Source organism: Haliotis rubra, unplaced genomic scaffold, assembly GCF_003918875.1.
Source record: "Haliotis rubra isolate DU_JTF1 unplaced genomic scaffold, ASM391887v1 Scf345, whole genome shotgun sequence".
NCBI lineage: Eukaryota > Metazoa > Mollusca > Gastropoda > Lepetellida > Haliotidae > Haliotis > Haliotis rubra.
This window is the reverse complement of record NW_025767019.1, coordinates 1,035,259-1,050,753: the sequence shown is the minus strand read 5'-3', so window position 1 is coordinate 1,050,753 and position 15,495 is coordinate 1,035,259. Positions and strand designations below refer to the sequence as shown.

General features: G+C 39.2%; 2 protein-coding genes across 2 annotated transcripts; one reads left to right on the top strand and one right to left on the bottom strand.

Annotated features, from left to right (window-relative positions):
* Positions 1 to 1,665: 1,665 nt before the first annotated feature.
* LOC124284795 (M-phase inducer phosphatase-like) lies at positions 1,666 to 3,717 on the bottom strand. The gene is made up of 6 exons (XM_046720905.1): positions 3,541 to 3,717; positions 2,885 to 3,124; positions 2,590 to 2,751; positions 2,316 to 2,443; positions 2,041 to 2,158; positions 1,666 to 1,833 (listed from the first exon to the last, which is right to left on the bottom strand). The coding sequence occupies exons 1-6, from the start codon at positions 3,715 to 3,717 to the stop codon at positions 1,666 to 1,668; spliced, it is 993 nt and encodes a 330-aa protein (XP_046576861.1).
* A 5,607-nt stretch (positions 3,718 to 9,324) lies between these two features.
* Positions 9,325 to 13,115, top strand: LOC124284793 (M-phase inducer phosphatase 3-like). Its single transcript, XM_046720904.1, has 7 exons — positions 9,325 to 9,375; positions 10,955 to 11,137; positions 11,646 to 11,885; positions 12,027 to 12,179; positions 12,311 to 12,438; positions 12,619 to 12,736; positions 12,948 to 13,115. Exons 1-7 carry the CDS (start codon positions 9,325 to 9,327, stop codon positions 13,113 to 13,115), a joined length of 1,041 nt encoding a protein of 346 aa, XP_046576860.1.
* Positions 13,116 to 15,495: the final 2,380 nt, after the last annotated feature.

Below are 15,495 nucleotides of genomic sequence, written 5' to 3'. Positions count from 1 at the left end.
TCGTTTCTTGTGAAAACAATATTATACATGGGGACACTCTTATACCGGTTACGCTAATCCATTAATTAATTAATCTATTGGAAATGTGGCTTTCATGTTTTAGCAATTGTATGTCCAGCATCAGAGGAGTTCTTAAAAAAAATAGAATTCATTTTAAGATGGCAGGATATGGTTATTAAAATTCATTTTCAATGGCAGGATAACATTATTTAAACATGTTTAAACAGTATATAAATTATTTTCAAAAGAAATGTTTTCTCTCTTTTTGAAAATTTGAACAGATTTGCTTTTGGATTGTGACGACTTCCTTACTAAAAAGGAATTGATTTGATTTAACCATATATTATTCACAAATGTGAAAGGGATTGGGGATTGTTATCCAACTTAAAATACCCGCTCCCTGATAAGAGAGTGAAACTCCTTCCCCTGATCATGCGAGTTAGGTAGTTGACACACCCGTTCCACTCTCGGAATAGTGTACCAGCGACCGGTTTCAGCTTGGCAGAGTATGGCTTGTAGTTCTAAATTTGAGAACAAGCTTGAATACCATTTTGAGCGAGAAGATATACTTTTCACAAGATAAAGTTTTTTTAAATTGTTTGCGTTACGAACCGCTTGAGTGAGTGAGTTAGAGAATTTGGTTTAACGCTGCTTGTAGCAGTATTCAAAACAATATCACGGCGGCGGACTCCACAAATAGGCTTCATTTTATCCATATGGGGAATCGAACCCGGGTCTTCGTGGTGACAAGCGAACGCATTAACCACAAAGCTACCCCCAGTTTTGCAGATACTGGCTTTTAGATATTTCTTTTACCTATTAAAGCTAGCCATTGTGTGGAATATACTGAAAGGCAAAATAAACGTCGTAATATTGGAAATGACATTTAAGTATTAATGGAGTATTTGTTTTTAAATTTACACCGGAAGTCAAGTTCATTTGTTTTCTGAACACAGCAGCTATGGCTATGTTAACGCGAGATCAACGGCAACAAGCCATTGGACGTACTCTAGACGCTGGTCAACGTGCTCGAGTCATTGCTAATGACTTCAATTGCAGCGTACGAACGATAGAACGTCTGAGACAGCGATACATGCCCCCAACAGCACTGATGACCGTCCACGTAGTGGTCGATCCCATGTAACATCACGTCGCCAGGACCGTCATTTCGTCCATCAACACCTCTCGTGAACCTAGCCATAGCTGCTGTGTTCAGAAAACAAGTGAATGTTTGCCATACAAGCCGGCAATTGATGCCTGAATGCATGCAAGATGCAAGTGCATCTCGATTTCAATGTTGTCTTTGTGCCATTGAAAACCCATTTCTGGTGTCCTCCGACGTGATATTGCTGGAATATTGCTACAAGCGGCGTAAAACCCAAACTCACTCATTCACCTATTGCACGGTTTTGAGAGACTATCAAATAGTAATCTCACAAGGTGAGCGTGTCCTGCCACATCCGTCACAAACACAAGCGAAAGCAAGTCAGTTGTAAATCTTGAAAACATATTGATAGAAGAAGTGGGTGCGTATATTTCAACTTTATTTCGGATTTATACCACAGACAACCAGCACTATATGCAGAAAACAGTCAACAAGTTAAAGATTACATAACAATATATAAATAGCAACAATGTCATCGTGATCGTTGAGTGATGTCAGCCTCATAAGTGGGAAAACTTCAGTGGTGAAACATCTATTTCTAAGCTCCGACTGCGCACGTATTTCTTTTTCGCGGTCTTGTTCGTCTTGGACTTAGACCGGAAGTGACGTAGTTGACTGGCGTAGTCCTCGTGCAGCATGGGAATGTAGGTGTTTGGTTGACACTGTCGCTGAAACAAGCACCTTTGTCAGTAACCTTACTTGTGTGATCTCTTGTAAAGCAAATGTTTGCGAAATGCGTGATGTATTAATAAAATATAAAAAAACTAGATATGGCGTTTCTAAGTTTACTCCTCCCCAAGTTGCGCTCGTTTTAGATTTAGCCAAAGTTTGAGTCAAGTATAATTACTTTACTGAAACAACAACTGTGAACGTACCTGATGTTGTTCATAGAAAGCCTTGTAACCGCCGTCCAGTAAGTACACTTCCGGGTAGAAGAGGAACGGGTAGCAGTCGCTGTTCAACTTCCGGTCTAAACTCCGCAGATGGCGTAATCTGGGGTTAAGAAAGATTGCATCAGATGAGGAACATGTCGGTATGAACTGTGCATCACAGCGTAAAACTGTTTCAATGCCAAGGTTCGGGTCAGTTCAACAAAGTTAAGGGTGAGAGAAGAGAGACAGATAAAACCAGGTACACAAGGGCAACTTACAGTTTGGGCGCTCTCTCTGAGGAGAATTCACAATGGAAGACCAGGATGTCCCGTTGAGTCGACTCCCTCACTCGTAGGCTGGTGACTAACTCCGAGATTTGAGCCTCGTTGTGGAGATTGATGGCACCCTGTAAGAACGTGGATTTGGGGGATGACAAGATGCACAGAATGTGTTCTGGACCTTATTAGGGATGTTTATGTTCTAGATAGATAGACTAGATATTACATCATTACAGTCTCAAATGACAACAAATAACTTATTACATGTATTTACCTCTATATGACCACCCTCATATTCATATGGGTAGCGACAGTCGATGATCTGGTACCCGGAAATGACGTCATCGTATTTCCCTGTCAGTAGTTGACTGACTGTTCGTGGAGACACTGACTTGAGATCCTTGTGTCGGCCTGTGATGGTCGGGAGCCTGTGACACTGGAGAACAAATAATGACTCCATTATACAATCAAATATGACAAACCAAAATAAATGAGCGACAGATCCCGTGGACCATTTCAGCAAAACTTGAGTTCTTTGTGAATATTTCCATGCATGCATAGATTATTACCTTTGAGCCATCGCCAATCAGATTGATTTCCGCCTCCATTTTATCCACAGCTGATTTCATGGATTCGGGGGATTCCAAAATATAGAGCTCTTCACGACACATGACGTCATCACATCTAGATCTCTTTGCTGTTGGGCTGTCATCCTCATCACGTGGCCGTTTTGGTGAGAATAAAGATTTTTTGACTGAACTGAAGTCGGTGATTGTTCTGATCGACAGAAAACAATTGAGTGGGGATCCCTGTAAATGGAGAAGGGCAATACATTCATAATTGTAACAGGTTTCGTTTTGTTTTGTTTTTGGTAGAGGAGGAAATAGTCCAGCTATATGACCGCTGGACCAGAAAATCCAGTGATTGATAAAATGAGGAACGATACACGACGTCAGGCTATGGTGACGCTCAATCCACCACCGAGTCAGACCACGGATCCCTTTCATCGCCTCTTAAGACCAGCACGGGTTCCTGGGGCCTAATCTATCCCAGAGTCCGCAGGATCCTAAGTTAGGGAATATTAAGATTACTCTCTGAAGGTGCATTGTTTGGTTTGGTTCTTGATAAAGATATGGGTGTGTATTGTGTGTTTACCCATACTTGCCAAACTTTAAAAGCATGTTTTCTTGATCTGTGGAAATAGTAACACAGTTTGGAGTTTTACCTCGGAATCACTTCCGTGAGATTCGAAACCGCTGTCACGTGAGTCATCGTCGTCATCGAAAGTGAGGCTGCGAGGCAAGACGCCGGCATCTTCAGGAATAGAAAGACGACCAGATGTCACGTGATCAGGACTATCAAGGCAAAGTGTGTTCATCAAGGACATTGCAGAAGGAGTCATTTTAACCTGAAAACAAATATCGACAGTGTTATAAAATGAGTCAAATTCATATTATTAAGATACAACAGAAATGTTACTGATGTAGCACGCTGGAGTACAGCAAATAATATGTGATTTTCATCTCCATCCTTGGAAGATGTTGATGGAAGTTATCATGATTCTGGTTGTAAGCAAACCATTATAACGTCTTGTAGGCGGAATCCTTACCCGTAGTGTCTATGTCTTCCTGTTTTAGGCAGTGTAAAGTTTCTTGAACTGCCCTGTGTCTTATACAACAGTAGCTAGATAATGATGCCCTCTGCAGTTTCCCAAACTGTATATATACCTACACACCGTCAATGACCTGATTACATACACAAACTAATTAACAACTACTGCATACTATCGTTAACACTTCAGTCTAATGACGGTGTAATAAGGCAAACAGCGTCTGTAACTCTGAAACAACAAATCCCGACTAAAACGGAGCAATTATAGGAAGCTAGCACCTTGTGAGTGACCAGCGCTCCAGCTTGGGGACAAACGGTGATGGCTTGTGTGTCCAGCGTTTCTGTACGGGGATGAGGGGAGATTATTCCCCGAGTGATAATCCAGGCGGGCATCAAATATACCGATAATTGAGGTTGGAATAAATGCTGTGTGTACAAATGGGTGATGGGTGCTTCATGCTACACACGTGACAATGTGCAATTGCCTATAAAGATGAGTTAACAATGCTAGCAGTATCAGCAATACACACAGTATTAGAGGCGATGTTTGTACCAACACACTGGACCAGGCAGGGAGGAAGACAGTGGTTCAATTTGTTTTTATTTAGGCATTAGGCAATGTGTAAATATAGTTACACAGTTAATAACATCCATTGAAGATTAAAACTCGTTGTTTGGCTGGAAAACAAAGGAATGCAGATGACTGGACAGTGTACCACTGACGTTGAACAACAATATCAGAAGGCTCGGTATAATTGTTTGTGTTGGGGAGTGCGGTAGAAAGTGGTTACAGGCCGGGAAAACCACATTTCCGAAACAGATAGCCAAAATTGATGTTGCTGATATGGTTGCGTGAAGATGGAAGTGGCTGTCAAAACATATTTAGTGATTCAAACAGGTTACCGTATTTAACTAACAAGACATGTTTCCTCATAGGTTTATTCAGATCACAACATATTTCATTTCTATAATTGGCAAAATATACATGTAATATACTAATAGGTATTTTAGATATAATATTATCACATAATAATACATCTTAATCTGTAAAACATAATAATAATGATAATGGTTAAGTTTGTTGCCATGTGTAAAACCAGATAAAATGGCGTAAGATCACAAAACATCATTTACAAACATTCTTTTTTACACCCCCTACTGCAGATGAAGGAGGTCGCCCACATGGTCCTATACTCCATGTCACTCAGGTGTTGGTTCAGAAGCTTGGTCTTCAGTGATGCAATACGAGCGTATTATATTTCTTTCTTCGTGAAGGTGCTGTCCACTGGTCAGATAGTCTCAGGACAGCAACCTCTGTGAGAGACTGCTCACGCTGAAAGAGCTTTACGATCTCGTAAATGTCAGGGTTTGCACTTTTGGACAAGTCTCTTTACCTTATTGTGCCATCCTTCTAGATTGTTGGTACGGTGTCCCTGGTTTTCGAAATCAGTTAGATTAATCTGGACATTCTAGGCTCTCTTTATACCCTATAAAATCATTCTGTACGTGAAATTGATGCAAATACTGCTTGAATATTTCTACGTTTTGGTGATTGATATTGCTGTGTGTAAACAGAAAATGGAAAAATGTTACTTTGCAAGCACAAATGTTAACAAAGATAAGTTGATGTGTTCCTAAACACTTTTGCACAATATCAAAGATACGTTGTACTTGTTTTCACTAATGCAAATCAGCAGAAAATCTTTTTAAAGACTGAAATCATAGGTATGATTCTTTTACAATTTTACACACTCTACAACAGTTGTTTCTTGTTTTAATAATTGAAAAATGGTGACTTTAAATGGTTTATCTCTGTCTCAAAGCAGAATTTTATTTCACCCTTTCTTTTGGACATCTAAATCATTGTTATTGGTTTATTTCGGCATGGTCGAAAATAGGACAATTTAACTCTTCTGAAAAAGATGCATTTCACCTAAATATGAATGCGTTTGAGAATTTGGTTCGTGATTTGCATAAAGCTGTGTTGTTAAGCTCTCTTGTAAACTAATACCTTCTAACATATCTTTGATAGTTTTTAAGTAATTCATAAAGGTAAGAGGGTAACGTTTCTTTTAGCGTTTAGTGTAGGAACAGTCCTTTACCGGTATTGCTTAAACACCACGTTTGTGAGTAGGAAAGATTATTCGTTTCTTGTGAAAACAATATTATACATGGGGACACTCTTATACCGGTTACGGTAATCCATTAATTAATTAATCTATTGGAAATGTGGCTTTACCGGCTACAGCCCTGTAATTATAATATATAATTATATATATATACCATATATATTTCTCATTTCTCATGTCCTGTACAATGCATATACACCATGTATGTCTCATGTAACATCTTTAGAGGAATACAAATTTGAAAACAAAATAAATAAAAAGAAATAATAAAAAATAGACATAAAACTTTATCTGACTGGGTTTTTGTTTTAGCAATTGTATCCAGCGCAGGGGAGTTCTTAACAATTCATTTTAAGATGACAGGATATGGTATTAAGTTTCAACAGTAACATGTTTAAACAGTATATAAATTATTTTCAAAAGAAATGTTTTCTCTCTTTTTGAGAATTTGAACAGATTTGCTTTCGGATTGTGACGACTTGCTTACTGGAGAAGGGCTTGATTTGATTTCAACATATTTTATTCACAAATGTGAAAGGGATTGGTGACAAGTTATCCAACCTAAAATGCCCGCTCCCTGACAAGAGACTGAAACTCCTTCCCCTGATCATGCGAGTTAGGTAGCTGACACCCGTTCCACTCTCGAAATAGTGTACCAGCGACCGGTTTCAGCTTGGCAGGGTATGGATTGTAGTTCTAAATTTGAGAACCAGCTTGAATACCATTTTGAGCGAGAAGATATACTTTTCACAAGAAAAGGTTTTTTTAAATTGTTTGCGTTACGAACCGCTTGAGTGAGTGAGTGAGTTAGAGAATTTGGTTTAACGCTGCTTGTAGCAGTATTCAAGCAATATCACGGCGGCGGACTCCACAAATAGGCTTCATTTTACCCATACTGGGAATCGAACCCGGGTCTTCGAGGTGACAAGCGAACGCATTAACCACAAGGCTACCCCCGAACCCTCCATACCAGTTCCCCAGTTTTGCAGATACTGGCTTTTAGATATTTCTTCTACCTATTAAAGCTAGCCACTGTGTGGAATATACTGAAAGGCAAAAGAAACGTCGTAATATTGGAAATGACATTTAAGTATCAATGGAGTATTTGTTTTCACATTTACACCGGAAGTCAAGTTCATTTGTTTTCTGAACACAGCGGCTATGGCTATGTTAACGCGAGATCAACGGCAACAAGCCATTGGACGTCTAGACGCTGGTCAACGTGCTCGAGTCATTACTAATGACTTCAATTGCAGCTTACGAACGATAGAACGTCTGAGACAGCGATACATGCCCCCAACAGCACTGATGACCGTCCACGTAGTGGTTGATCCCATGTAACATCACGTCGCCAGGACCGTCATATCGTCCATCAACACCTCTCGTTAACCTAGCCATAGCTGATGTGTTCAGAAAACAAGTGAATGTTTGCCATTCAAGCCGGCAATTTATGCCTGAATGCATGCAAGATGCACGTGCATCTCGATTTCAATGTTGTCTTTGTGCGAACCCTTCACTTTCCACAAACGGCCGCCTCCGTGGTGTAGTGGTTAGAGCGTCCGCCCGGAGTGCGGAAGGTCGCTGGTTCGATCCCCGACCGCGTCATACCAAAAGACGTTAAAATATGGTACTTGTTGGTCCCTTCCTGGCGCTCGGCATTAATGGGTACAACAAGGACTGGTCGGCTCGGAGTCAGTATAATGTGTCTGAGTGGGGTATTCATGCTTCACTGCGGCATGGTATCTCAGTGGGCTAGCACTATAAAACCAGTTTAAGTCTGGGTTTGTACAAGCAGCCGCACATATACATACACACGCATGCACGTCGTCATATGAGCGAAATATTCTCAAGCACGACGTTAAACCCAATTTCACCTCACCTCACCTTTCCACAAACAAAAACATTTCTAACCTCAATCTCAAACAATACTTTATTTGGCAAAACAGGCTATACGACCACGATTCATGTTTCCTCAAACTTGACTTCTGGTGTATATTTAAAAAAAGTATGTTCAAATACTTCACTGATACTTAAATGTCATTTCAAGACGTTTTTTTGCCTTTCAGTATATATACAAACGTTATCAAATGATAACACAGTCATTAAGTGTTCTTTTCCCAAAACAAATCCATGGTAGTTTTATTAGAACTATTGGTTACACTATGAGTGTTCAAATATTGTTAATGCTTTTTAATTTGTGAAGATAGAAACGTTTATGCCAAATACATATTTTTGAACTGTTTAAGTTCAATACTGATTTCTACGGTATAGCGCTATTTCAGCTCTATTTTGACGAAACATCCTGAGTGTTGGAGGCGACGGTGCTGAACACGTTGATGCAACCCCCCAACACGATGCATAAAAATTTGTTTATGCGTTGTGACTTTGATATTTGGTGGACAAAAATATCATACAATATTTAATGTCGTACTTTCTCCTGTTTGTAACCTTTCTGTACACAAAACACTAGAAACTGTAATTATTAGATCTGGGTTTGTCCCGCTCCTGGCTGAAATGAATCGATAATACTCACTCTCTTGTGTTGACGTTCTATCCAAATAATAGGATATATAAATATTGAGTAGATTCTTTGATGATTTCGAATTAAAGTAGTGCATGCTATGTTAAACTGCATTGTCGATATACCTGTGAATTTTGGAAAGTAATAACTATGAGAATAAATCCAAATTTTAAACAAAATAAGACTTTTTTCTAAAGGGAAACTTAGTTTGAAGTCTTCTATAAGCCACTGGTGTCTATTTGTTGTGGTGGTGGTCTATCCCGCACTCAGAAATATTCCAGCTATATGACGGCGGTCTGTAAATAATTCAGTCTGGACCAAACAATCCAGTGATTGACATCATGAACTTCAAAGTTAGGCAAATATGACAGGCATGAACCAAATCAGCGAGTCTGACCACCCGATCCCTTTTGTCGCCTTTTACGACAAGCATGGGTGTTATTCGGATCGTCAAGGATCTATTTCGGATGTTCTATTTTCTAACTTACTGGTAACTCGTTAACTGAGTTCCAATAATGCGATACACCAGTTACCACATGCTTCAGAGTATTCATTAAAAGTAAACAAAATTGTCCCTTCCAACATAAAACAAAAAGAAGCACATCGTAGTTAAAGTGTCCTTGTGGTGTGCATATTATGACAAGTTCATTCATCCATCCATCCATCCATTCATTCATCCATCCATCCATCCATCCATCCATCCATTCATCCATATACTGAGTGGCTCCAGTCTGGTTGCATACTTTAAATGACCCACAGAGATATTGAGCCTATGTCTGCTGCAAGTTATACAATCTGGGTAAGATCTGTGGATATTAAGCTACAATAAATACAAGGAAGCATATTACTTCTATCTATGGTGTATATACCTGTATCAATAGCCATTGATATTTATCCTCTCGACAATATATTGGAGAATGTTATATATACAACATGTTTAGCATGAAGTGGAAATCGATGCTTATATTTTTTGACAATGTGGGATAACGTTGAACCTATAACATGTTTAACATGTGGTGGAAGTTGATGTTTGTGCCTTTGACACTTATATGGAGAACATTATATGGATACGATGTTATAATATGTAATGAAATTGAAGTTTGTACTTTCGACAATGTATAGAAAATATTATATATATGTACATATATGTGTATATATAATATTATATATATGTACATATATGTGTATGTATATATGTATATATATGATGTATGTGTGTATATGTATATATACACGTATGTATGTGTGTATGTATTTGTATTTATTAGTGTGGCATGTTGGACAATGTATAGATGTTTAACATGAAATAGAACCTATAAATATCTAGAAAGCATCATATATAAAACATGTAAAACATGAAGTAAAAAATATAAAACTATGTCAATGTGTATATCACTGTGGACACAACGTTTGCTGAAGCCACCATACACTATGTTCTATCTAAGCAAGTGTATACATTATGTAATTGAGAATGAATCCTTGTTATAATTATTTGAAACGTAAATTTCATTATGTCCCATCTGAAAAACAGATTGTGTTTACGTCAACAACGCAGTAATAATCTTAAATAGATGTTATTACTGTTAACGACCCAATCCTTGCAGCTTCTCGCCACACACTGTTGTGTCTTCCCACTGTCCAATCAAACACCCACCACTGTCTTCCTATACAAACAATGCACCGAGCCGTCATATTGTTCCACTGTGTGTGCCTAATTTCTACCAGTTATCTAATATATCCTTCGTGCATTTATTCCAACCTCAATTATCGGTATATTTGATGCCCCGCCTGGATTATCACTCGGGGGATAATCTCCTCATCCCCCCGTATAGAAACGCTGGACACACAAGCCATCACCCTTCCTCCCCAAGCTGGAGCGCTGGTCACTCACAAGGTGCTAGCTTCCTATAATTGCTCCGTTTTAGTCGGGATTTGTTGTTTCAGAGTTACAGACGTTGTTTGCCTTATTACACCGTCATTAGACTGAAGTGTTAACGATAGTATGCAGTAGTTGTTAATTAGTTTGTGTATGTAATCAGGTCATTGACGGTGTGTAGGTATATATACAGTTTTGAAACTGCAGAGGGCATCATTATCTCACTACTGTTGTATAAGACACAGGGCAGTCACAACAAGAAACTTTACACTGCCTAAAACAGGAAGACAGACACTACGGGTAAGGATTCCGCCTACAAGACGTTATAATGGTTTGCTTACAACCAGAATCATGATAACTTCCATCAACATCTTCCAAGGATGGAGATGAAAATCACATATTATTTGCTGTACTCCAGCGTGCTACATCAGTAACATTTCTGTTGTATCTTTATAATATGAATTTGGACTCATTTTATAACACTGTCGATATTTGTTTTCAGGTTAAAATGACTCCTTCTGCAATGTCCTTGATGAACACACTTTGTCTTGATAGTCCTGATCACGTGACATCTGGTCGTCTTTCTATTCCTGAAGATACCGGCGTCTTGCCTCGCAGCCTCACTTTCGATGATGACGATGACTCACGTGACAGCGGTTTCGAATCTCACGGGAGTGATACCGAGGTAAAAGTCCAGACTGTGTTGCCATTTCCACAGACCCAGAAAACATGCCCTTAGAGTTGGTAGATATGGGTAAACGCATAATACATATCCATATCTTTACCAAGAACCGAACCAACAATGCACCTTCAGGATGCATCCTAATATTTCATAACATAGGATCCTGCGGACTCTGGATAGATTCATTTGTCACCACTAGCCCCTTTCCGTAACCTCAAAGAAGTCGCTATTCGGCTTGTCCCGGAATAACAGGAGTTGGTCACGAATGGGATAGATTAGGCCCCAGGAACCCGTGCTGGTCTTAAGAGGCGATCAAAGGGATCCGTGGTCTGACTCGGTGGTGGATTGAGCGTCACCACACCCTGACGTCGTGTATCGTTGCTCAGTTTATCAATCACTGGATTTTCTGGTCCAGCGGTCATATAGCTGGACTATTTGCCGCCTCCATCCAAAACAAAACGAAACGAAACTTGTTACAATTATGAATGTATTCCCCCTTCTCCATTTACAGGGATCCCCTCTCAATTGTTTTCTGTCGCGCAAAACAATCATCGACTTCAGTTCGGTCAGAAAATCTTTATTCTCACCAAAACGACCACGTGATGAGGATGACAGCCCAACAGCAAAGAGATCTAGAGGTGATGACGTCATGTGTCGTGAAGAGCTCTATATTTTGGAATCCCCCGAATCCATGAAATCAGCTGTGGATAAAATGGAGGCGGAAATCAATCTGATTGGCGATGGCTCAAAGGTAATAATCTATGTATGCATGGAAATATTCACAAAGAACTCAAGTTTTGCTGAAATGGTCCACGGGATCTGACGCTCATTTATTTTGGTTTGTCATATTTGATTGTATAATGGAGTCATTACTTGTTCTCCAGTGTCACAGGCTCCGACCATCACAGGCCGACACAAGGATCTCAAGTCAGTGTCTCCACGTACAGTCAGTCAACTACTGACAGGGAAATACGATGACGTCATTTCCGGGTACCAGATCATCGACTGTCGCTACCCATATGAATATGAGGGTGGTCATATAGAGGTAAATAATAAGTTATTTGTTGATGTATGAGACTGTAATGCTGTAATATCTGTAAAGAACATGAATAATCCTAATAACGTTTAGTAGACATTTTGTCCATCTTATCATCCCCAATATAATTGTTTTTACAGGGTGCCATCAATCTCCACAACGAGGCCCAAATCTCGGAAGTAGTCACCAGCCTACGAGGGAGGGAGTCGACTCAACGGAACATCCTGGTCTTCCACTGTGAATTCTCCTCAGAGAGAGCACCCAAACTGTAAGTGCACATGGTTTGATCTGTCTCTGACCCTTAACTTTGATAAACTGGACCAAAGTACTGAAATAATTAAACATGTCTCAGATTTTTACCGAAACTTGGCATCGAAGCAGTTTTACGCTGTGATGCACATTTCATACCGACATGTTCCTCATCTGGTGCAATCTTTCTTAAACCCAGATTACGCCATCTGCGGAGTTTAGACCGGAAGTTGAACAGCGACCGCTACCCGTTCCTCTTCTACCCGGAAGTGTACTTACTGGATGGCGGTTACAAGGCTTTCTATGAACAACATCAGGTACGTTCACAGTTGTTTTTCAGTAAAGTAATTATACTTGACTCAAACTTTGGCTAAATCTAAAACGAGCGCAACTTGGGGAGGAGTAAACTTAGAAACGCCATATCTCTAGTTGTTTTTATCTGATTAGTATCACGTATTTCACAAACGTGTGTTTTACAAGAGATCACACAAGTAAGGTTACTGACAAAGGTGCTTGTTCTTCTTTCAGCGACAGTGTCAACCAAACACCTACATTCCCATGCTGCACGAGGACTACGCCAGTCAACTACGTCACTTCCGGTCGAAATCCAAGTCTACCAAAACCACGAAAAACATATATTTGCGCAGTCGGTGCTTAGAAATTGATGTTTCACCACTAAAGTTATCACTCTTTTGAGACTGACATCACTTAACTGACTGAGTTTGGTTTTACGCCGCTTTTAGCAATATTCCAGCAATATCACGGCGGGGGACACCAGAAATGGGCTTCACACATTGTACCCATGTGGGGATTCGAACCCGGGTCTTCGGCGTGACGAGCCAACGCTTTAACCACTAGGCTACCCCACCGCCCGACATCACTTAACGATCACGATGACATTGTTGATATTTATACATTGTTATGTATCTTTAATTTGTTGGCCATGTTCTGCATTTTAGTGCTGGTTGTGTTTGTTATCTAAAACCGAAATAAAGTGGAAAATGTACGCAATAATTCTTCCTTTCCAAAGCGTTTTACTTGCCGGCAGTGTAAGGGACTCAGAGTCGTGAGTTCCAACTACCAAATCATGGTAGAGAGGTAGTCTTCAGCTATAACTATCGACTCCATGTGTTTAATATTTCAAAACAGGAAAGTGTTTTACCTGTCAGAGCGACCAAAACACGAAATTATGTTAAATTCATACAGGTTTCACACAGTTTTGTCCTTCTTGCCCAATGGAGGCCGTTTGGGCAGTTAGCCGAGACTGGTTCGCTGGCGTCCAGGGTATATATACTACCCATCAAAAGTTTAGACTCACTAGTGTAAATGTAGCCACTTACTTCAGTCAACTGTTCTAAACTAGATTTTGCAAAATAGTCCATACTGTTTAAAGGTACAGTTTACACATGAACTGATGTATTGTAAAACAAATTCGTAACGTTGAAAAAATTGTCACGAGTTCCATAAATGATGAAACTCAGAGAAAATTGGTGAATTCTTAACAAAACTTTACACCAAAACGCAGCTGTTCACATGCACGATATTTGCACATGCTTTTCAGCAATTTGATGCATACTCCTTGTGCAATTCATCTTTATAAAGTTTGCAGTTGGTTCCCCCAAGATAGCGGAGAAATTCATCTTCAATGTAACTATATATATATATAACATATAGTGAGTGTTTTAAGTGAGTCTAAACCTTTGATGGGTAGTATATTTACCGAAAGATTTATGACATAACCATTGATAACATCACATCACGGCATAGGTAGGACGCGCACGGTAAGGTATTCTTGTAAGTAAATCTTTGCAAGGAATATTTTCCCTTTCTCGGTTGTATTGTACCTGTCAAACAGTAGTCCTTGTAGACCCTTGATGGTGTTGGCGGCTAGGCCGTTGATGACCAAGTAGACAGAATTTAATTTAAATAGTTTCAAACTTTGTGTTGAAAGAAACAGTAAAGCATAAGAGAAGTGTTCAAAGCACCTTTCAAGGTCTTGGCATTGCTGGAGGAACTGGCGTGAAGTCAAATAAAACAATTATACTGTTTATGTGAAGCTTCATTACCGTGGCTCAATAGTCGAAATGGATCACTATTTGATGACAGTGTCACAGGTCAAATCTGGAATCTGTTGGGTGGATAGTTTTTTCTTAAATCAATTAATTCTGACAGCCATCAATCCAATGCGGCCGCAAAGTGACGTGCCTTTTGACTGGCAACTATGAACACGAAATGTTCAGTCGAAAGAAACTTCTAAAATAAAACATGCCACTCACTAAAACACATTTTGACATGGATCTAAGAACAATTATGTCCATTGTCTCCATATACTTATCAGTTTGCATGTTTTCTGCGCAAAACGTACAAAGTTGCGATTTGAGAAAGCAATCTTTAAAATCCATTATTGAGGCAACAAATCCAAATATCTGGTTTGTTGCTGAAAGCATGGAGACAAACACATCCATATTTTGAAATTACTGCTGCAGCCAGATTCAGAGGACAACATTCCAGAAGTTGTCTTCCTTACAAATGCCTCAACTGAGATCCGAACATGTTGAGCAAAACAGAAGCCATGCTCATTGGACCAAGACAAAGATTCCAGAAACTAGATGTGACTGACATCCCAATATCACTGGTAGGGAACTGGGTTACTGTGAGAGTGGAGTCTTTGTGATTTTTGCGACAGAAACTTTATGTCTTGTGACAGAGTCTTTGTGATTTGTGATTCTTTGCAATGATATGTGTTATAATAAGATAAAATGGTAATTATAGCTTTAGTTTGTGGTATTAAAGACTATAATTTGCCTAATCAACACATAATATCATTTTGCAACTTTATAATTTACTTGAATAAATCTAGCAATACCATGGATATAATTTTTATCATAATTTGCAATGAAAGTCATTTTGATAATAAAAATGAGTAAAACATCAAGATTAACAACCCTCGAAGACCAAAATATTCACAACGAATTATGTCAAGTCTTCCACATAAAATTGTGTCATATATATCAATATTTTAACATCAATTTCACTAAAATAATATTTTAGAAATGTCACAGAGTCTTTAACACTG